The 22,942-nt window shown below is 45.3% G+C and overlaps 1 protein-coding gene across 4 annotated transcripts in view; it reads left to right on the top strand.

Moving 5' to 3' along the window:
• Window positions 1–1,008: 1,008 nt before the first annotated feature.
• The window catches only part of myom2a (myomesin 2a), a 47,542-nt gene continuing 25,608 nt past the window's right edge, over window positions 1,009–22,942 (top strand). Inside the window, exons 1-12 of one of the 4 annotated variants that reach the window (XM_080520650.1) lie at window positions 1,009–1,149; window positions 1,933–2,065; window positions 9,776–9,868; window positions 10,699–10,837; window positions 12,037–12,191; window positions 13,379–13,471; window positions 16,167–16,255; window positions 16,340–16,378; window positions 17,467–17,631; window positions 18,408–18,569; window positions 19,130–19,271; window positions 19,982–20,193. In XM_080520650.1, coding sequence (XP_080376776.1) covers window positions 1,959–2,065; window positions 9,776–9,868; window positions 10,699–10,837; window positions 12,037–12,191; window positions 13,379–13,471; window positions 16,167–16,255; window positions 16,340–16,378; window positions 17,467–17,631; window positions 18,408–18,569; window positions 19,130–19,271; window positions 19,982–20,193 — 1,396 coding nt within the window. In that variant the 5' untranslated portion in view covers window positions 1,009–1,149; window positions 1,933–1,958. Of the gene's footprint in view, window positions 1,259–1,400; window positions 1,422–1,932; window positions 2,066–9,775; window positions 9,869–10,698; window positions 10,838–12,036; window positions 12,192–13,378; window positions 13,472–16,166; window positions 16,256–16,339; window positions 16,379–17,466; window positions 17,632–18,407; window positions 18,570–19,129; window positions 19,272–19,981; window positions 20,194–22,942 lie in introns of those variants that run through there. The other 3 variants (XM_080520651.1, XM_080520652.1, XM_080520653.1) reach the window with 3 other exon arrangements.

Here is a 22,942-nt window from a genome sequence, read left to right as displayed (position 1 = left end):
TGGCAGCATAGTGCTGAAGATCCAGCGGAGGAGTAATTTATTACTTTCAGTTAAGTCGATGGCATGTTGGTCCATCTGAGCCTGGAAAGCTATCATCAACTCTTCTGTTGCACTAAAGTGAGGAAGCATGAAGGAAACATTAGATTGTCAAACTGTGGATATTCGTTTTGAAACCTGAATTGCCACTAAGAATAAGTTTCAGCAAAGACATCTAGGGAAGTGCAACGTGATCTTATTCCACTTGGAGACACCAGATTCACTGTTTAACCGAATTAACATGATGCCACACATATTCCCAGGGGTTATTGAGTTTAACACCTCAAAGCTCCACTAATTGCAGATTATTTCAAGGTAAACACAACCTGGAGTCCTGCTTCATTATTAAACCTCTCTGTTTCTTGTGAGCAGACTCCTTGTGGCTTCAGCCATTTGATTAATTCTAATAGGTTTGTGTGGTTAAAAATAACTGTCAGGCTCTTGTACAGTAAGACGCAGGGGTATCACTGTAACCGAGGATCAGTTGGTAAAAATAACCTGCGTGGGTCGAGCCAAGGAGGACTGGACGTCTCGGGGAAACCTAAAAAGGTCTCATAAGGCTGTGAGAGCTGAGATCTGCCAGAAAAGTCATTTCAGGTTGTTTCAGGGATTCTGACATCCTGAATAGTGGAAACCTCTCAGTGTTGGTCTCCATACGGCGGGGATGTGAGAGATTAATATGACTACTGGCAATGGTCCTTTAATAAATAACATTTTTAGTTTGTGAAATCATCTGTGGAAGCAGAGTTTTATCCCAGCAGCCTCGTCTTTTAAGATATTCCATTATTGTCTTTAATCTGTCATTAAATCTTCTAAAAAAAAAAAAAAAATAAATAAAAAAAAGTAATTAACTAAAGGTAGTGATTTAAACATCCTCCAAGCATTTTAATAAATTTGCAGGTACAGAGGCACTCTCTTCATATCCAAAGTGCAGAATGAGAAAGAAATTTGTGAGTAAATGCTATATATAGTCTTAAGTGCATCCATACATGGGGTGGAAGGGGAACAGCATTCCTCCAGTGACTGGAGAATATTTTTGTTACCATCAGCAAGTGCTTCCCAAGCGGCATCAGGCTGGTCTGCCACCGCTTTGCGCTGTTTTAATCTCTCGGGGTAAGTGACTTTCTGGGATTATTTGCTCCCTGGTGTTTTCTTTTTGGAGGCTTTGTGGAGCCCAGTGGAGAGCAGGAGGAGTCGTTATCGGCCGCTAAGCCTGGAGCAGGTGAAATATGCTGCTGTGGGATGTGGCTGTGGATAATCTGTGTCCTGTGTGGGAAAAGCAGACATCCGTGTGTGAGCTCCCTGAGCAGCACTTCCATACATACCAGGGCATTAAGAGGTGGCTGACCCTCTTATACTAATTTGTATCTGCTAAACACACTCAGGTAAAGCCGTGACAGTGCCGAAGGAGTTATTACTGTGTAATTATCGTGGGACGAAGCAGCAGCTGCTTGGATCTGATGGTCTGGTTGAGTTTGAAGGGTTGCTGTGGTTTTGATGGAGCAGTGTCAGAGCTGTAGCTGTGATGGTAATCTGGTATTCAATGCTAATCTCATGCCGTTTCCCTTCATTTCTCCAATCGTGGCCTCGCAGAGTGTGTGAAGCTATTCATAGCTGAGCTGTGTGAGCTGGAAAAGGGAAACTATTGAAGAGCGGAGCAGTGTGTTTGAATAATGTTAAAATGTCCTGATTGTTGTTCTTCTGTTATATTCTTGTTTTCTTTAAGTAACTGTATTATGGTGGCTGAGTTAACTTGTCCAAGTGTTCGATGTGGAGTTGTGTGTTAATACGACTCTGATGCTAAAAAAAAAAAAGGCTGTATTGTATCATGTCTAGTATGTATAACACATGTTTGGTTGTCATCCTCCTCCCTCCCCCCCCTCCTGGTGCTTTCAGCCGGGTCTCCTTGAAGTGTTCCAGTCATGGCTTCCAAAGTCATACCTTGGTATAAGAGGAAGCATTCGGGCAACGTCAAAACCGATTACGCTTACCACCACACTCAGCGTGTGGTGAAGAAGCATTCTCAAAGGTAACAGAGGTGAACTTCAGCTGCCGCGGCCGTCGCTTTTGCCGATCCTGTTCACTCCCTCGCCGGCTGCCCGCTCCACGTCTGGTGGGAGCGCAGCTTTGCTTCACGTCCAGGCACGCGGGTTCGGATTCAAATCGATTTATCAGGCAGGATTAGCGGGCCTAAACGGCTCTACGCGGCCGCCATTCATAAAATGCCTGTGTACATTTGGGACACCGGATAACAATGAACAAAGGGCTGCACGTTAAACGGACTCCTTCAAAAAGACTCATCGGCGTTACATCCGACAGCGAGAATAAACATCTTTATTGCAGTCTTAAATCTCGCTGGTGGGTTACATTTCAGAGACAAAAATACTTGGTTCGGTTAAAAATAAAGCTCCTGGCTTCAAAAACACATGAATCACTTTGGAATCTTAATGTTGGCCCATATGATTTGTCCACCCCACCCCATCCTCCTCCTCATGCTATATTAAATACATTGTTATTTCTTGACATGTAGCTTCCAAAACCTGTAATAAATGACCTATGATGGCGTTTTCCACATGAACTCAACCTGGAATATGTGAATAGCTAATAAATAAGACAATATATAAGCAGCCTTGTGTAAGTATGACTCGGTGTTGGAAACCTTTGTTGGGAATCAGTGACGGCTGATGGTAAATGTCTTGAGTGGGGCTCTTCATTATTCTTCCATTTCTGCCGGAGTTCATTTAAATACAGTGCGTTTATAAACCACATTATAACCGATGGCTTATTTTTATATGAGTAAAACTGGACTGAGTCTTGTTTTATGAAGCATTACCTAAAACCTGAAACAACCCAGACATAATCTTGTTGCTTTCACTTCCGGTATATTTCTCATTAATACACTTTGATCTCTTTAGTGTGACAGCTAACTTTGATGTAGTGTGACACAAGGTCAAATTTGCTCAATTCAGGATTTTTCCTGAAAGTCTTTTAACTGAAAGGCCAAAATGTTACAACATTGTAAAGCGCCAAAACTAAACGTGCAAAAATAATAAACATTTTAAAGTGAAAACTAAAAGATATTTTGCATTTTGGGTGTCTGATTACACGACAATGGTGCTCGTAGTAATTGAAAATTCAACTTTGACTCCATCGCCATAGAAATGCGGGGGAAAAAAATGCATCTTTTCTGAAATGCTGCTGATACACCATAGCAATAGTAAATAGTTGGTCTGCACATGTGTGAGTTTATTGGCAATAACAACAATGTTTCCTCCAGATTATCATGACTCCCGGTCCATTTTCTCCTCGTTAGTTTTATAGTCAACAGTCACCGTAATGACAATCTAAATGTCCATATGACTGTCCGTGTCCCATTGTTAATGTTTATAGTGTATTATTCTCTTGTTTGGTTTCGCTACAAAAATAAACAAGCGCACCCACTTGTGGTGCAACATTAAAACCACATCTTTTTTTCAGCGTTTCTGACATTTCGAACCTCGTTTTCAAAGTATTGCAGTGTAAACATGGAAGGTTTCCAAAAACGTAGACTTAAAAACGACACGATTTCACTCGAAAACGTTGCCGCGTAAACATGGCCTTAGTCATTCTCGAGTCTTCATGCATCCCACGATGCTCATGCTGCTAATGCTCTGCAGCTTTTATTCCCTCCTTTTTTTCCCCCTGCACCGCTGCAGCACGCTTCTGAACAATGCTGCATCCCCGCAGCTCTGCTACGCAGCACGTTAATGCTGACCTCCTGTCAGGAATGGTGGTGAACAGGATTCAAACGCCAACTAGTCCGGGATGTAAATTGAAAGTAAAGTTTATTTTGAGTCGCTCCAACGGGGCGGCAGTCCGTAGCGAGGGATCGGAGAAGCAGAGGCGGACGTCACGGAGACGGGGTCTTCCGAGCAGGACGGAGCGGCGCACACCGGGACTGTACGGGAGAACACACGGAGGTCAGAATACTCGGCAGCTTCCACACACGAAGCAAACAACCTCAAAAAACAATGAGCACGAGGGGCAGAGTCTAGGTACCGCAGAGTATACGTAACGATCTTGCGATGAGTGCCTGGAATCCCGGTCCTTAAATACTGGCTTCCTCATCCGCTTCAGGTGTGCGTCCTGCTCCGTCTGCTCCGCCTACGATCACACACGCCCAAAAACAACAACACAACAGGAGACATCTGCGGGTTGTGACAGTACCCCCCCTTTAATGGACGCCTCCTGGCGTCCTACCCGGCTTCTCCGGATGCTCCCGGTAGAAGTCGGTCAGCAGACTCCTATCCAGGATGTGACCCCGTGGCACCCATGACCGTTCCTCAGGACCATAACCCTCCCAGTCCACCAGGAACTGGAACCCCCTGCCCCGGCGACGAACATCCAAGATCTTGCGGACTGTGTACGCTGGATGGTCATCAATGAGCAGGGGGGGCGGCGGGGGCTCGGTGGAGGGGCTAAGAGGGCTTGACTGGACAGGTTTCAGCAGAGAGACATGGAACGTGGGGTGTATCTTTAAGGATGCTGGGAGCTTCAGCCTCACCACCGCCGGGTTGATGATCTCCTCGATCTCAAAGGGTCCGACAAAACGAGGCGCCAGCTTGCGGGACTCCACCTGGAGTGGAAGGTCACGGGAGGAGAGCCATACCTTCTGTCCAGGTTGATACGAGGGGGCCGGAGTCCTTCGACGGTCCGCCAGCCTCTTGTTGCGCGCTGACGAGCGAACTAAAGTGGCCCTCGCCTCCCTCCAAACGCGGCGGCAGCGCCGAAGGTGGGCCTGCACCGAAGGCACGGCAACTTCCTCCTCCTGGGTGGGGAACAGGGGGGGTTGGTAGCCGAGGGCCACCATGAACGGGGACATACCAGTGGCCGAGCAGGTGAGGGAATTGTGGGCATACTCCACCCATGGCAACTGAGAGCTCCAGGAGGATGGATGCCGAGCCGTCACACACCGTAGTGCTGTCTCCAGGTCCTGGTTGGCCCTCTCTGTCTGACCATTCGTCTGAGGATGATACCCTGAGGAGAGGCTGAGAGACGTTCCAAGAGCTTTACAGAATTCCTTCCATACCTGGGACGTGAACTGCGGGCCTCGGTCCGACACCACATCCAGAGGGATCCCGTGCAACCGGTACACATCCCTGACCAGCCGATCCGCTGTCTCCATAGCCGTGGGCAATTTAGGGAGGGGGACAAAGTGCGCCGACTTTGAGAAGCGGTCCACAACAGTCATTATTACCGTGTTAGCTTCAGAAGGGGGGAGACCGGTAACAAAGTCAACGGCAATGTGGGACCAGGGTCGACTCGGGATGGGCAAAGGACGGAGCAGCCCTGCAGGAGGTTGGCGAGATGTCTTGCTTCGGGCACAAACGGCGCAAGCAGCCACAAAGGTCCGGACATCCCGGGACATGGAGGGCCACCAGAAGCGTTGCCTCAGGAAGGACAGAGTTCGCTGGGAGCCTGGATGACAAGTCAACTTAGACGAGTGCCCCCACTGCAGAACCCTAGACCTCATTGGCTCCGGAACAAAGAGACGGTTAGCTGGACCATTACCCGGATCAGGGTGACCGAGGTGCGCTTGTCTGACCTGATTCTCGATGTCCCAGGAGGCGGCTGCGACCATACAGGTGGAGGGGAGTATGTTCTCCGGTTCCCCCTCAGCTCTCTCAACGGTGGTCTGCCGGGACAGGGCGTCAGGCTTAGTGTTCCTCGAACCTGGTCGGTAGGTAAGTGTAAAATTAAACCTCCCAAGAAACAGCGCCCAGCGTGCCTGCCGGGAGTTCAGCCGCTTGGCAGTCTGCAGGTACGACAGATTCTTGTGGTCTGTCCACACCACGAATGGTTGGGCAGCACCCTCCAGCCAGTGCCTCCACTCCTCCAAAGCCAGTACTGCTGCCAACAACTCCCGGTTACCGACATCGTAATTCCGCTCCGCTGGGGTAAGGCGCCGTGAGAAGAAGGCACAGGGATGCATCTTGGAGTCCTCGGCACGCTGGGATAACACCGCACCTACACCAGTGTCCGAGGCGTCAACCTCCACGATGAACTGCTTAGTGGGATCCGGATGGCACAGCACCGGGGCCTGAGTGAACAGCTGCCTGAGGGTAGTGAACGCCTGTTCAGCTGCCGGTGTCCACTGAAACGAGGTTGAGGTGGATGTGAGTTGAGTGAGTGGGGTTGCGACCTTACTGTAGTTCCGAATGAACCGTCGGTAGAAGTTGGCAAACCCAAGGAACCGCTGCAACTGTTTACGGGTCGTCGGTCTGGGCCAGTCCACCACGGCTTGGACCTTGGCTGGGTCCGCCCTCACCTGTCCCTGTTCAATGATGTACCCCAGGAAGCTCACAGAGGTCGCATGGAAGACACATTTCTCTGCCTTCACGAACAGCCGGTTCTCCAGAAGACGCTGGAGCACTGCGCGGACATGGAGAACATGCTCCTCCTGGCTGCGAGAAAAGATCAGGATGTCATCCAGATACACAAATATAAATTGATTCAACATGTCCCGCAGCACGTCGTTGACCAGGTGCTGGAACACTGCCGGGGCATTTGTGAGTCCAAAAGGCATCACCAAGTACTCAAAATGCCCGAGGGGAGTCTTAAACGCCGTCTTCCATTCGTCACCCTCGCGGATCCGAATGAGGTGATACGCATTCCGGAGGTCGAGCTTGGAAAACACAGTGGCATCATGGAGAGGCTGGAAGGCAGAGTCCATTAGAGGCAAGGGGTATTTATTCTTAACTGTGATATTGTTCAGTCCTCTATAGTCAATGCAGGGCCGTAACGTACCGTCCTTCTTGGAAACAAAAAAGAACCCGGCTCCAACGGGAGATGATGAGGGACGGATCAGGCCGGCGGCGAGGGACTCGTGGATGTACTTCTCCATGGCTTCTCTCTCAGGACGGGACACGTTATACAAGCGGCTGGAGGGAAGGGGCGCCCCCGGAAGAAGCTTGATGGCGCAGTCATATGGTCGGTGAGGGGGAAGGGAGGCAGCTCGCTGCTTACTGAATACCTCCCTTAGGTGGTGATACTCAGGAGGAACCGAACCCAGGTCGATCTGCTCCTGGCCCGTGGAGGGAGGTGTCAGGGGGCTCCCTGGAGCAGACTGGAGACAGTGAGTGTGACAGTAGGTTCCCCAGCTGGAAATGGTGCACAGGTTCCAGTCGATATGGGGGTTGTGTCTCTGTAGCCAGGGGAGACCCAGGATCAGCGGGACGTGAGGCGACGACAGCACCAGAAACCTAATCTCCTCACTGTGGTTCCCGGAAACCAGTAGGCGAAGGGGAATGGTGCGGTGGGTGATGTGGGCCAACCTCCTGCCATCCAGGGCACTCACAGTCCAGGGGTTAGGAAGAGGTTCCAATGTTAGGCCAGCCTTCACCGCGAACTCCTGATCCAAGAAATTGTCGTCTGCTCCAGAATCCACCAGGGCGTACAGTGAGAGGCTGCCGGCCTCACTGATGAGAGAGGCTGGGAGTTGAAGGCGAGAGGGAGCCGAAGGCTGGGTGCTGGGATTATGGCTCATCAGGACCACCTCCAATCCTGATAAGCCTAGGCTTTTGGCTGATGGGGACATGTAGCTCGTTGGTGTCCTGCCCCCCCCACAATACAGGCAGAGACGGGCCTTGAACCGGTGTTCCCTTTCCGCGGGAGACAGGTGGGCTCGTCCGAGCTGCATGGGTTCCCCAGGGTCCTCTGGAGCTGGAAGGGCAGGATGGAAGAGGGATGAGTTAGCAGGAGTGGCCGCCGGGATCCCAGGATGGTGTAGAGACCGATGGGTTCTCTGACTCTTGCGCCGATACCGGAGTCGATTGTCGACCCGGATCGCTAGGGCAATGAGCTCCTCCAAGTCGGCCGTGTCGTCCCGGGCTGCCACTTCATCGTGGACCTCATCGGACAACCCCTGGAGAAACACTCCTTGGAGTGCTGGCTCATTCCAGCCACTCTCCGCTGCGTAGATCCGGAAGTCCACAGCATACTCGGCAACCGACCGCGATCGCTGAGACAGAGACATCAGTCGTCGGGCTGCTTCCTTGCCCTGGAGAGGGTGATCGAACACCTGCCTCATCTCCGCCATCAAACGGTTGCTCGATCCACATATGGGTGACCCGTGCTCCCACAGTGCAGTCACCCACTTGGCCGCCTTACCAGACAGCAACCCAATTATATAAGCAACCCGAGAGTCATCAGTGGAGTAGGTGGCTGGCTGCTGTTTAAACACAAGTTCACACTGGAGGAGAAAACGGCCACAACCTCCCAGTTCTCCAGAGTACCGTTCTGGAGTGGGGATCTGGGGCTCCCTAGCGGCGGTCGGCGGTACTGTCGCGGGCGGGGGAGGAGTTACGGCTGCGCCAGCCGCAGCGTCACGAGGCGGTTGTTGATCGGCGACAAGCCCGTCCAGGCGGCTGGTGAGGCGCGACATCTGGGCGGTCAGTTCAGTAAGTGACGTCCCAATCTCCCGGAGGAATACCTGGTGTTGAGACAGGAGGTTTCCGTGTGAGGAGATGGCGCGCTGGAGGACTTCCGGGTCGGCTGAATCCATGGTGGCAAGATCGTTCTGTCAGGAATGGTGGTGAACAGGATTCAAACGCCAACTAGTCCGGGATGTAAATTGAAAGTAAAGTTTATTTTGAGTCGCTCCAACGGGGCGGCAGTCCGTAGCGAGGGATCGGAGAAGCAGAGGCGGACGTCACGGAGACGGGGTCTTCCGAGCAGGACGGAGCGGCGCACACCGGGACTGTACGGGAGAACACACGGAGGTCAGAATACTCGGCAGCTTCCACACACGAAGCAAACAACCTCAAAAAACAATGAGCACGAGGGGCAGAGTCTAGGTACCGCAGAGTATACGTAACGATCTTGCGATGAGTGCCTGGAATCCCGGTCCTTAAATACTGGCTTCCTCATCCGCTTCAGGTGTGCGTCCTGCTCCGTCTGCTCCGCCTACGATCACACACGCCCAAAAACAACAACACAACAGGAGACATCTGCGGGTTGTGACACCTCCAGCAGTAAAGCTTTGCTAGCTTTCTTCTTTCTGGTGGTGCGATGATGGCAGAACATGCGCAGCACAGATCTGAGACCTGCCGGTCATCCTGTACCGAGCTGCCATGTTGTCATGTAGCACCCGCTGACGTCAGACGGCCGAAGAAACCACTTGAACCTGACCTACATCCGAGGCCAGCAGTTCCAGCTCCAGACTGAGGATCTCAAACACCAGGCTGCTCCTGAAACTCCCGCTTTCACACAATTCATCCTTCCGCATGCTTTTAATAATTCACAATCATTGGGATTTGGATCCAAGCACCGTTTACACATTGGTATCAGTGTGTAAATGACATCAGCAAATGGGTGTCTTTGAATCCAGTGTGTAAATGTGTGAATTACGTCAACTGTCATCCACTTTTCTCTTTGACTCCAGTCCAGTGGAAGTTAAGAGTCAATGACACTCTTCTACATTTTATTTTGCTTTTGCAAATACTATTTTTCTGTTATTGGATCACTTTTTATCAGTCACTGAAGCAGAGTGCTTCACTCTATAAAAGTGCTTGGTGACAACGGGGTTTCATTTATTTCATTTATCTTATTGGTCACAAATACTTTGGACTACTGGGAATATTCAGGAGGATCTTGGGATCTTCCAGCCCTGCGATTGCTTCTGCCAAGCTAAAAGCCCAGTGTCCACCAGCCTGGCCTTTTTGTAAAGGCGGCCTCACCATGTCGGACTTTCACTCCACAGGAAATCAAGCTTTCAGTCGCTGAGCCAGGTGCAGGCCCAGGCCACGGAGGCTATGGCAGAAGCAGCCTATACTGTGCCGGAGTTCCGGCAGAGGTGAGTTCCTGCCACTTGCTGTCATGTGCCAGCTCTATTTTAAGTGTAAGGTAATATGAACTTCGGTCTCTGATCTCTAACCTCCGTCCAGACAGCACATTTCTGGTTTCTAGTTATCAGCCATGATTATCGTCAATTTTTAAGTAGCTACAATAACGACCACACCACTTCAAGGAGAGAATGCTTAAATGTAACTGAAAACAGTTTAGGAGGATGAAGAACACATCGAGCACATTTTTTTTTAAACATTTTACTGTTTTGACAGAACCACAACAATTTGTGTGGTTTAGTCCTTTAATTTTAAACACATTGTTCCATCCATAGTAGAAAACTTTTAAATCTGTGAAAAGTCTCAGATTAATACTTTGCTTTAAAGCAGTGGTTCTCAAAGTGTGGGGCAGGCCTCTCCGGGGGGCTGCCGGAGAGCTTCAGGAGGACACAGCAGCAGGTGAAAGTGCCTTTTCCCAGAGCGACCTTTATTTCATTTAGTAAAAAAAAAAAAAAAATAGAAATCCCTTGTAAAATAAATAGATTGAGGGTAAAACTTAAAAATTGTATTAAAACCCATTTTGATTGCTGAATTTAATTTAATGGAGATGTATTAGCTTAAAAATGTAAATCCTCATTCAAAACCAGAATAACAACCGTTCCAGATTCATATTAAAAAAATCCTCTCAGCTTCAGAAGAATGGTCTACAGAATGGTTACGGATCTCAACCGTTTGTGGGACAAGCTGTGGTTCAAGTTCTCTGAAGGCTCTCATCCTCTCACACTCTGCGACCATTAAAGTCCTGTTGGTTCGTGGACTGAGTTGATGTTTGTGTGTTCAGGACTGCTGAGGAGGGTACGGAGGAGTACCAGAGAGTGAGTGCACATGTTGGAAGAGGACTCGCCGTGATTCAAGAAGAGCTCCACAGGATGAGGATGGCCACCAAGGCACAAGTGGAAAGTCTTAATATTGAAATGGAGGTGAGCGGTTTTTTGTTTTTTGGGGGTTTCTGTTGAAAAAGGCTGTGCTTATTTGAAATAGATTGATTTCACAGCCAATCAGAGGAGAGAAGCTTTTTTGGGGGGTTGAGTCGCGAGAAGCGTCTCCCTGCTTGCTATTTTTTTTTCTGCTCCCGCCTCGAACAGACAAAAGCTCCTCTCCTCCTCCACCTTTTTCACCAATAATACCTCCGTATATTGTTCTTTGTGACCGTGTGTGTGGCTTGATCACAAAAACAACAAACACCATCAACTGGTAGCCCAACATAACTTCATAACTAAATTGTTTTCAGTGTTTCTTCCATCCCTGTGTAAACGGACACCATTTTCAGAAGGTTGTAAACTTTTGAAACGAAAATGCAAAAAGGAAGCGTAATCGCAAAATGTTGCCGTCTGAACGGTGCCTCAATGTGTCACGGGCGGCGACACTCTGCGATTTGGTCCATCTCAGGCAGAAGATGGACAATCGTCACAATATCTGTCATCGTAGTCTCATATGCAGCGGAAGCAGTGGCCAAATGCGATATTTTTCTGACAGTGTATGGAATTGTTGGATGGCTGAGTCAGTTCACCACCCAGCTGCCACCAGCCAATCGAAATGCAGCAGAATATGACCCAACAATCAAGAGCTCTAATGCAATACTAATATCTTCGATCAATGTGAGATCAATTATGTGTGGCACTTTATACACAAAGTGACTGCAGGTGTTAAACAATGAGAACAAAATACCATTATAATCCAGACTGAATGGTTTCGTTGGCTGGTTTGTACCAGATATTAGTTATGCCGACACTGTAATCACTGCCATACTGATGGTGTTTTGCATGGAAGATTATGACACACTCTTATAACGAATTTAATTGAGACACATCAGAGTTTTCCATGGAGAGTACAGTGTCAAACATGAGGCATCCCTACTTTAAATACTGAGAGGATGCTGTGTTATCGCTAAAAATAAGCAGCCTCATGCAGCAGATTTAACAAGTCGGATAAATAAATACAACGTTGAATTCTGTCGTCTGAGCTCACCTCTTTAAGCAGTGAAGTTGAGTCTTGATGACGGCAGGTTCAGAAAAAGCCCTCGTAATTCTTTCCTCTTAACCACACAGTAAACATCCTCGCCGTGTGAATTGAGCGCCGTATGGTTGCACTCAGCCGTACGTATATTTCACATGTCCAGGTCAAGGACATGATGAGGAGGAGGCCGGAGTATCTGGACGATATTCCCAAGATGCCGGATTTCCTGGTGGCCCTGCGGCCTCACACCGTGTGGGAGAAGACCCCCGTCAAACTCTTCTGCACCGTGGAGGGAAACCCCAGGCCCATCCTCAAATGGTCAGTTTGATATCTCACATGTGAAACCAGCATTCCATAAAGGGCAAGTGGCCATTTTTGGTAACATTCCACTGGAATATTGAGACGATGATGGCTAAGTAAATTCATCGTTTGTTATAGTTTATGAAAATTTATGAAGCGAGACAGAATATCAGCTTTCACTCTCATCCTCATATTTCTCATAATAACATGAACATAACTGTGTTTTTCTCCATTTACACCATATTGATTGGAAAAACAAGCTCTTTTACAGAATAATTTCCCAGTTTTAACATGTACAACAATAAATAATTTTGATTTATCAAATAGAAATGCATATAATCATGCTTTAGGGGTAAACGCATGTTCTGAGGAGGAGATATGTAAGCCAGAGGCTAAAATTAAAAACAATACATTACTTATATTGTTTCTCGTTTTATTTATTTACCTTTATTTAACCATGACTTTGTTGTTCCCACCTTACGGTGTTGATTGTGTGCAGTAGGGATGCACCGATGCCAGTTTTTAAAAAGACATGTACAAGAACGAGGACTAGCCTTTAGCTACTTAATGATGCGAGTGCTTATTAGCTCTCATAAAGCCTCATTTATACTCCAGACAGTAATCATGTTTAGGATGAAGCATCGCTGGTGTCTGAGCCCTGAAACTCTGTAGCATGTAGCATGTAGCATGTGGCAAGGCTTGGTTACTGGATCCACTGTCCTTTTCAAACAATGCCAAACAAAACACATGATCAAACTTTACCTTTAATGGTTAATTACAGAAAATATAAGACTTTTAAATTAGGAAACAGTCTTTTTGTTAAATATTGCCACAATTGAATGAATACAGGATGCTTTACTCAATTGAAGCTCTGTTATATTAGGAAAAGCAAGCGCAGATTTTTAAAACACTGTATTTCCCAGTTGTTCGGGCGGGCAGTTTTCTTTTTCAAAATGTTTACATTTTTGCAAATAATTCAGCTAAAATGTTACTATTAAAATATAATACCGGTCTCAATATTAGTTTTTTTTTTTTTTTTTTTATTAATTTAGTGTGTCTACTGTGTTGATTGATAACGGAACCGTTTATAATAGTGATTTTATAATAGTTTCTTCAGAAAAACAATACACTTGTGTACGTGGGAAGTGATGTTGGTATTTAAAGTCTATTCGTGGCGTGACGCGACTCACTGTGAATGTCTGCAGGTATAAAGACGGAGTGCCCGTGAATCCTCTGAACGCCCCTGGAAAGTACAGGATCGAGAACAAGTATGGCGTGCACATTTTGGCTATTAGCAGGTACGTAGCACTCAAGAGGAAGACATTTTTTTAAAGCCGTCTCACACATTAAGAGGTTTTTGTGCTTAGAAAAAGTGAGGACCGCTGGTATTTATTTCAACGAAGCAAACTACCGGGTGTTAAAATTCTGTAAAAGACTTCTTATACAATGATCCTCATCATGGCAAAGCCATCCTGACGTCTGTTCGGCCCTGTTTACACAACAGCATTTTCATGTGAAAACTGAAAACATTACTCGCCTTTTGAGAGTCTGTTTACACAACAAAGGTGGTCAAAGTGACTGAAAAGGCCAGTTTTTGACAGAGTTTGGACTCTTGTCTTTGTGGAAACGGGGGGAAAATGCAACTCTGTGTGGAAAACGTCATTTGTTTTGAAATGCTACTGCTCATGTGCACCATAGTAAATAGTTATTCTGCACATGCTCATTTGCTGGACATCAAAACAATCGTGTCATGACTCCCCGTCCATATTCTCCTCGGGCTTGGTGGTTTTATAGTTGACAGTCACCGTAATAACAATCCAATTTGGTCATTTGTACATACCAATGTCCCTGTACTCCCATTTTTAGTGTTTATGGTGTATTGTTCTCTGCACATATGTGTTTGATTTCATTACACAAATAAACAACAGCACCCACTAGTGGTTGAACATGAAAACTGCACAACAGACAGTTTTCAAAACGTTGTGAGTTAAAGGCAAAAGCTTTTCTGAAACAAAAAGAAAAATCAGATTTCAGTAAGCCATCAGGACAATGCTGAGATCTCAATGTTAGCACTTCCTATCGTTGTGAAGCAGAATTCTCTATGCACTGGATTGTTCACCCACTAATAGAGAACTTGAGCTTGACTGTCGTGAGGTTAATTTAACCCGACTGATGATGTGTTGTTACATTAATAATCCTTGCAATATTTACACCTGCAAGATGTTGGCCCTCGTGGTGTTCGAGAACAAAGTGTCACATGTATTGTTTTTTACAATATTTCAAATCAAGAATATTGACTTCACTTTGTTTGTTTTCAAAGTTGCCCAATTAAGACACTTTTTAAAGATGCAGTACCACCAGTGGCCAAAGGGCCAAAAAACCTGCGGCAAGACAAAGTTCATACTGTTTCATTCAGCTTCAAAATCTATCATGGGTTTAAGGATAAGTGATCTGGGGAGCAGGGAGTTATACACAATGAAAGAGAACATAATGTTCTACTGTCTCTGACGAGCAGTTTGGTGTGGAGGGAGAAGGAGAGGAGGGATTAACCGGCTGAGAGGCTCGGCCCGGCAGACTCCTCTTCGTCATCTTCAGGACCCTCAGCTGTTGGTGTTGAAGTGCTGACCTTTGTGTCATTCGAGCTATGAATTCCTCCCACTGCTCTCTCTCTCTCTCTCTCTCTCACTCTCTCTCTCTCTCTCTCTCTCTCTCTCTCTCTCTCTCTCTCTCTCTCTCTCTCTCTTTCTCTCTCTCTCAAGGTCATTGAAGAGAACAGTCTTAATATTCAAGCTTTCTTTTAGATTAATGCATCTTTCACCCTTCATTTCAAAAAGACCTGGTCTGTTGGAAGAAGGGCGCCGACGTCATGTCTTCCACCGCCGAGGAGGAAATAGATCATCTTTTAAAATAGGCCGGTCCAGGGTGAAGGTCACATTTCTTCCTTCTATTCTCACCCTCATATTACCTCCTCGGGGGCTTTAACAGAGGTGCTGCTGCCTTCACACACCTTCTTTCCGTCCTCAGATGTTCTTGTTTTTTTTTTAAAAGAGGTAGCACACAATGGATTCTACTGTGAGGAGATCAGGGCGGCCTTGGAGAGCCACATTATATTGTTCTGTATGCCAGCCGAGCCACAGCTTAACTTTTAGCTCATTTCAGAGGAATAAAAACGAAAATCCTAATACACTCATATTTCATGTTGGACAGAAAATATTAAGGCCCCATTGACACGACAATGTTTCAAGTTAAAATGCATCATTTTGTCGTTTGCGTTTCAGAAAAGGTTCACGTTTAGATGACAAGGTTTTGAAAACAAGGTCTATTTCCATGGAAACGGCAGACATGCTGAAAATGCTGATGTACTTAGTATGTATGGCCACTGCTTTTTTTTTCATTTATTTTTTATGGGTTGTTGTTTCTTTTTTTTTTTTTTTACAATGAAACGACACTTATGTCCATGCAGAGGAAAATAAGCTCTAAACATTATTAATGGGAGCACACAGACATTCGTATGGAAAGATGAGCAATTTGGATTGGTATTACAGTGAATGTCATCTATAAAACTATGGAACACTGAATGTGCCAAAAAAAATAAAATAATCACCATTAAATAATTAATTAAATGTGTCTTTAATAATTGAATTTAATTAGAACTGGAATTAAATATATAAATATGTCATTAAATGTGTTAATTGTGTCATTAAAATACCAATTCATTTTCTGGAAAGAAAAAAAACACAATTATTTCACTATTTAATTAATAATGTGATGATCCGGTGTTGCACTGCTTCATGAATTTATTTTATCTGTCAAACTCGTCCATCGCGGTCAGTGGGCGGGGCGAACACTGATCGAGTCAAATCTAAATTGTTGTAGGCATCGTTCAAAAAACCGTATTGAAGCCAGCCCACTGAAACGTACTTCAAACGAAACATCTCATGAAGTTCATGTATTTGCCACCGTGATTCATTTCTGTGCTTTGTGACCTTGTAGGTGTGTTGTGAGCGACACTGCTGAGTACAGCGCTGTGGCCATCAATCCGCACGGCACAGCTACCAGCAAGGCGACAGTCATCGTGAAGAGTGAGACTCTCCTTCCCCGAATCGTTAAAAGCACAGTTATCGACCTGATTCTCCCTTGTAAACATGAACGTCTCCTCTTCACAGGACCGTCAGGAGCTGGGGAGTCCTGTCACCTCGGCTTAGGTGAGACGGAGGGAGTGACCGGGGGTGGGTGGGGTGGGGTGGGGGGGCTCAGTCACAACCCGGTCAACTACGTGAAGTCATTTGGCGTTTGAGCGGTGGAATGGGAAGAGTGATAAGCAGTGGAAACTTATCATGACATGCTGTTCTCGTCTTGTGACTTGGTGTGAAAACAAGAGACAGCCCGGCTCTCAGTAAACGTCAGAGAACTTCTGTTTCAATTCCTACAAACATCGAGACACTCAAACAGTTCACTGAGCAACGCAACTCCAGTAACTGGTCTCATTCTCGCTTGAAAGATCCCATCGGTCCCATTTTTATACCCACATTCTGAAGTGTCTTTATTTTTGAGTTCTGTTCAAAAAAAGCAGAAGTTGAATGCAAAGGTTTTCATGGCAAAAGGCCCATAAAGGCCCATTAGATCAGCGAGGGAATAGAATACAATAGAATAGAATGCATTGAGCAGCTCTATCTGGCAGTATACAATCCATGAAAACACAGAAATATGAAAGGTGTGTGTGTCATTTCTTTATCTCCATTCATAACATAGAAAGTTATGTGAAACAAAATAATGATGTGTTATATTTTTAGAGACTGTATTTTTAAGTCCTATGATTTGTGATCTATACTTACTCTAAACAAAAGAACAACTGCAGATATTTTTTGTCCAGTCAATCACAAATATATGGAAACATTATTTTTTGAAAGGAAATTAGAGAAACTAATTCAGTTCACAGTGGAATGCAAATTTTGTGAGATTTGTCTATAAATGTTATGATTTTCGCCTCCATTCTCACAACCTGCTGCTTCCGGTTCTCACTGGACAGATGGCAAACCACACACTGTGGCAGCGAATAAAGAAAATGCTGTTTTAACTTCCTGCAGCCAAGATCATTTATGTCTCTCGACTTCCAAATTTTAAAGCGCTTTCTATTTTTCACAACTGCTTGTGGGACAACTGATACATGGTGAAACTGTTTCATCTAATTTGGAGTAATGTTAAGATTGTTCCAGCATGTTATTCAAGCTTTACCCAGATAGATAATCTGCTGTCTGAAGGTTCTTTGTGTTCTTGCTTCCATGTCACCCAGTGCCTCATCTGACTGAGATCCATGCCAGTAAGCTTGAGGTCGCCCTGATCGACAGGTTCCACGTGACCTTCGGTGTGGAGGGCGGCTCAGCTTCGCTGGTGTGCGCCATGGTGGTGGTTCCGGACCTGCCCAACTTACCACCATTCGCCCAGTGGTACCGAGATGGTACAGAGACACTCCTGCATTTCTTCACTTATCCATCAAAGGATCCGTGTACAGACTAGATTGCACATTGTGAGAATGGCTGACTCTCTGAGAGGTTTCGACTCCTGAACTGACAGGAATCCTTTGAAAGGTTAAAAGCATACAAAAAAAAAAAAAAATAACGGCCCATCATCTGCATACACTGGACACAGTGAAAAGTCTTTAACGCAACCTTTTGAATTTGAAATGAATTAATTATGATTAATGAATTAACAGATCTTTCATAACAATAACTCAGTCTTCACACTTTTTACTCTGAGCAGTGTCTTTGACTTAATACAAATTCTCTGCTGAGGATTGTTTGATGCTTGTGGTTATATGAGCTCCAGGTGGCTGCTCTGTTTCAGCTCCAGACAATCTCTTGATCGGGGGTGATTCCTGTGGTGTTTATTTCAATAGTGTCCCTCAGTTGTGTTGGTGATGCCCACATGGCCGTCACATGATTGAGTTGACTGCACTTTGTACAGCTAATAACTAATATATTCATGAAGTTCTACTGAAGTTACCACTGATAGTGGTGCCCACACGTAATATTAATCTGTCATTGACATCGAAACAATGACTGCCTGCATCTGCATCTGCAACTGCTCTCAGTGGATCGATTTAGCGCCTTTCATATGACAGCCTTTTCTATTCTATTCTATTCTATTCTATTCTGACCTCACAAGACCTAGAATTATATATTGTAATATAAACAAGCAGAGCAACAGACCAACACTCTTTCTCATGTCATTAAGATAAACTGCTGAAACCAGGAAAGCTGGTGGAGATGTCGGTGTGTGGAAGTTCTGCTCGTCTGACGCTGCCCCACCTGGCCAAGGACGACGAGGGTCTCTACACCCTGCGCATCTTCACCAAGGACGGCACCACCGAGCACAGCGCCTATCTGTTCGTCTCCGGTCAGTCACGGCTCTGCAGAATGTGTTTCATCATCAGCAACAGGGTTTAATGCTTTGATGCTAAATGATCGGCACCTTGTGGAAAACCTCTGCTATTTATCTAAGGCTGAGACTCTCAAGAAATACAAACACGTTCTTCAATTTAACTGGAGTTCAATCACATCCCAGAAAACTTGATCAGAACTTCCTGTTTTATTTCTGTTTCAGACAAATAGCCAAAAAACTGACAAGTGGAGACCATAGTTTTACTCCATGATGAAACACAGACATTAAAAAGAAGTTCAACATTTAAATGCTTATTGAGACGACAGCTATATTCCAGAGTAGAAGCTTATTCTTGCTTTATTAACTTTAAAAATCCAAACATAGAGCAGATGAACACCCGGGACTTGAACTGTTTGAAGCTCATGATTCCTTCCTTCCTTCCTTCCTTCCTGCCTTCCTTCCTTCCTTCCTTCCTACATTCCTCACTTCCTTCCTTCCTGCCTCCCTCATTCCTTCTTTTCTTCCTTCCTACATTCCTCACTTCCTTCCTTCCTTCCTTCATCCCTCCCTCCTAGACGCCGCCCCCTCTGTGGCCGGAGCCCCCGGAGCTCCAATGAGCGTGAAGGCCTATGACGTGAATGCGGACTTTGTCCTGGTTGCCTGGAAACCGCCCAACACCGTGAACGAGGCGCCAATTTCCGGATACTTTGTGGACCGGTGAGTCGGCATCCTGAAAACTGCATGCAGCTTCTTCAAATAGACCTGAGCTGCACGTGATATTAATGCAGCTGACGACGTTGCAGTCGATGCCCAGGAAATGACCGCCAGCAGGTTATGTCTCAGAATAAAGACATGCAGGTCGAAAAAACACTGCATTATATTAGATATTAGATAAAAGTCCTACCACAACAGCATTTTTCAGCATTTCAGGTCAGTACATCACAAGACATGTTAACAACTTGATTTATATTTATTGTAGTTTGTTGACTTACTTACCAAATAAAGTATTGTAATTTGTACTGTTTGTCTGATTAGGATGTAAGTGATCTAAAATAAAGCTGTTTAAGCCAAACTTTTAAAGTTTCTTTTGAAATACATTGTCGGAGTGTCCAGGGCCAAATGAAGGAATTTAGATCAATGCCCAAATAAATACTAATTTCTCTGTAATGCCATGCCTACTATAGAGGGGTGGCATGTAAGGAGGACTCAAACCTGACCAAACCTGACTTAGTAGATGAAACGATATACAATACAAGATGATTTCAAACATCACAAATCAGTAGATAGTTAATGTTTAAAAAGTGAATGTTTTTTCAAGCGGGGCACTAAATGAAACCACCTGACGATATTGATGTATTGCAGGGCAGGTTCAGGGTTCAGGATGAGAGTGTTTTGTATGACCGATCTGCTCCCGGTCTGTTGTGCAGGTGTGAAGCTGGCTCCGACACCTGGGTCCAGTGCAACGACTCTCCGGTCAACGTGTGCAAGTACCCAGTCCACGGCCTGAGTGTGGGCCGCTCCTACCACTTCCGTGTGAGGGCCGTGAACAAGGCCGGCATCAGCAGGCCGTCGCGCAAGTCCGACAAGGTGACGGCCATTGACGCTGCAGAGAGCGAGAGGCTGCAAGGTACCGAGCAAGGTAAACGCAAGAGCAGGATGCCGGGATGCCAGCGTCTCCTAACCCGAACCCTTGTTTTCTGCAACAGTGATAAAAATCCATGGGAAATACGACATAGTGATCAGAGACGATGATCTGGAAGGTATAGTGGTGTACAAACCGATCTGGGTGAACGGGGCTTTGTTTTCTGCGACCTTTAAACTCCTTAAACCTCCTGGATTACTAACAGCCCCTCCTCTTTCCAACAGCACATCCTAATCACATTTCTAAGGTTGTTTTGCTGCAAATACAGAAGTACTGAAGCAAGGCAAACACGTTTTCATTCTCCATCACTTCAACATCATGAACATCTCATTCAGTGTTGTATTTAGTACATCGCCACGTGTTTCCCCCGTGGTCGTGACGTGATCACGACCACGTGACGTGATCGTTATTTCTGCAAACAACAAAAAAAGCTCAAAAGAGAACAATCCAAGAAAAACAAGTTTGATTTATTTTTCTCACCATAAAACCCAGAACTGTAATAAAAGTTAGAAACGGACTCAATGTGACTCTTTAACATGAAACAACTGAGACTGAACTTCTAGTTTCCAAACAACCTGCTGCACAACTTTCCTACTCTGAAACGCAACACATTCAAAAACTCTTGTCCTAACTTTCGTGGTGCAATATTTCTTTTAACTCCAACTTGTGATCTCCCACTATCATTCACTAAAAAGATTTGAAATACTTTTTTCTTTAAATTCTTTGTTCTCACGCCTTGAATTTCATTCCGTGTCACATTAACACAACCCCCATAACAGACAGGGATAAAACAAACTTTTAAAAGTGTAATATTACAGTTTGTACTGTTGTAGAAGTCTCACAAATTAGTTTTTTTTAATATTATTTCATATTATTTGTTTCTCGATAGGAGCGTAAGCCAAATTATTAGTTGCCAAACACCACAAGAGCAATGAGTTAACTTTTCTTTCGTTTCAATTGAATAATTGAATTCAAGAATGGCACAACTTTCAGAGTTAATGTTATACATTTTTCATGTGTAGAAGAGTCAATACTAAGTATGTGCCTGACAGCTGCGATTAGTGCAGTCATTCTAATAAATTCAAGCTGTCTGTCACATTTCAGCCCCGTTTACATCACAGTGTTTCCAGTGAAAACATCATTTTTTGTGCCGTCGTTTCAGAAGAATTATTCACTACGATGTGGTGCGCGTGCAAAATGGTTTCAGAAAAAAGGAGAGAGAGAGCCAGAGCGTTTTCAAAAAGTTGTGTTTTCATTGGCTCCGACCCAAAACACAATCAGAGTTCTCCGTTTTCACTTGAAAATGTTGTGGGAACGTGGGCTGAAACACCATTTTAAGTCCAGGATACCAGCACACAGTTCAAAGAGAGTCTAAATAATCTTTGAATTCTTTCGAGGCAAGTTTTTTGTTTTAATTTCAGCTCAAAGAACCAGATCAGCAACTCAATAAGTCATTCCTCGAGCACGTGCGTAATCCACATGCTAGCATAGATAACATACCAGATTGGTGTCAATATTAAGTGTCAATTCTTTTAATCAGTTAAAAGTGGAATAATTGTATCAACGGGAAATGAAATCTAAGCATTTTGTTCATTTTGGAATGCGCATCATATTGTGAGAACTTTGAATTTGTATGTGTTAAAGACTGCAAAGCTTAACTTTAAACCATTTTGTGAGAGAAACAAAATCTCAGTCGTTTCAAAGCGTTTCAAAGTGTAAGAAATGAGTGCACATTGTCTTCACTGAATGTTAAAAAAAACAACTAGTGTTAAAGGGATGACTGATTTTCACCACTGAACAGAAGCTAGAGCTGTCAAAAAGGTCAATTGTAGAAGTCACATGCATTCAGTGAGCATTTTCTATGTTGCTCCAAGATCTTTACAAAGCATTACAACTCTATGGAAACTCAAACGTGAGACTTCTCCAACAGTCGCTGCTGTGTTATTCGTCATGCTTCAACACCATTCACTCCCAATCCAGGCTACGTAACTATCCCGGGTGAACCCACAGATGTGCATGCATCTGAAATTTATCAGTCGTATGTGGTGCTGAGCTGGAAGCCCCCCAGCCCACGTGGACGAGCTCCCCTGTCGTACGTCATCGAGAAGGTGTGTGTCGCTCACTGGGCCTCCCTCCACTCAACTTTCACCCACACCGTTTTAGAGTCTGTTTCACGGATGAACTTTTGGTGCAGTTCTGCTTCATTCAACACTGAAATCCAAGACTACAAGCACTACCAGTCACATAAAATGTGTCATTAAACAGTATTGATGCTGGATTTCAGATCTTCAGCAGAAACGCTTTTCTGGGGTTGAACGGTTCTGCACCAACAGAGATCAAATAGTCCGTTTTTTAGTTTTATTTTTTAATCTCAACATGACGCCACTAAAAGCGCATCATGTGTGATTTGCACAGTTGGGGCTCAACTTTTTTTCCAGGATGTTCAATTTAGAAAAACACAGGTATTGTGTTGGATTTCATCAAAACCTGATTATCTTTATGCGAGTAATTCTAGAAATAAGCCAAGTCATTCGGGGGGTGGTGGTGTCATTAGGGTTTGAAGGCCTTCCCATGCTCTCCCCCTGAGGTGCTTGTGCGCAGTGACATCGAACTCGTCACCGCCCCCTTGCGTTCGGTTGCCACGACCCTTCTGGTAGATTTCAAAGGTAAATATTTTGTGCAGCTACAGACATCAGCCATTGGAGGGCAGCAAATCACTATTTGTCAAGACAGTTGCTCCATAGTG

The sequence above is a fragment of the Blennius ocellaris genome (assembly GCF_963422515.1).
Source record: "Blennius ocellaris genome assembly, chromosome: 3".
NCBI lineage: Eukaryota > Metazoa > Chordata > Actinopteri > Blenniiformes > Blenniidae > Blennius > Blennius ocellaris.
The sequence above is the reverse complement of the archived record's forward strand: the minus strand, read 5'-3'. Positions and strand labels throughout refer to the sequence as shown.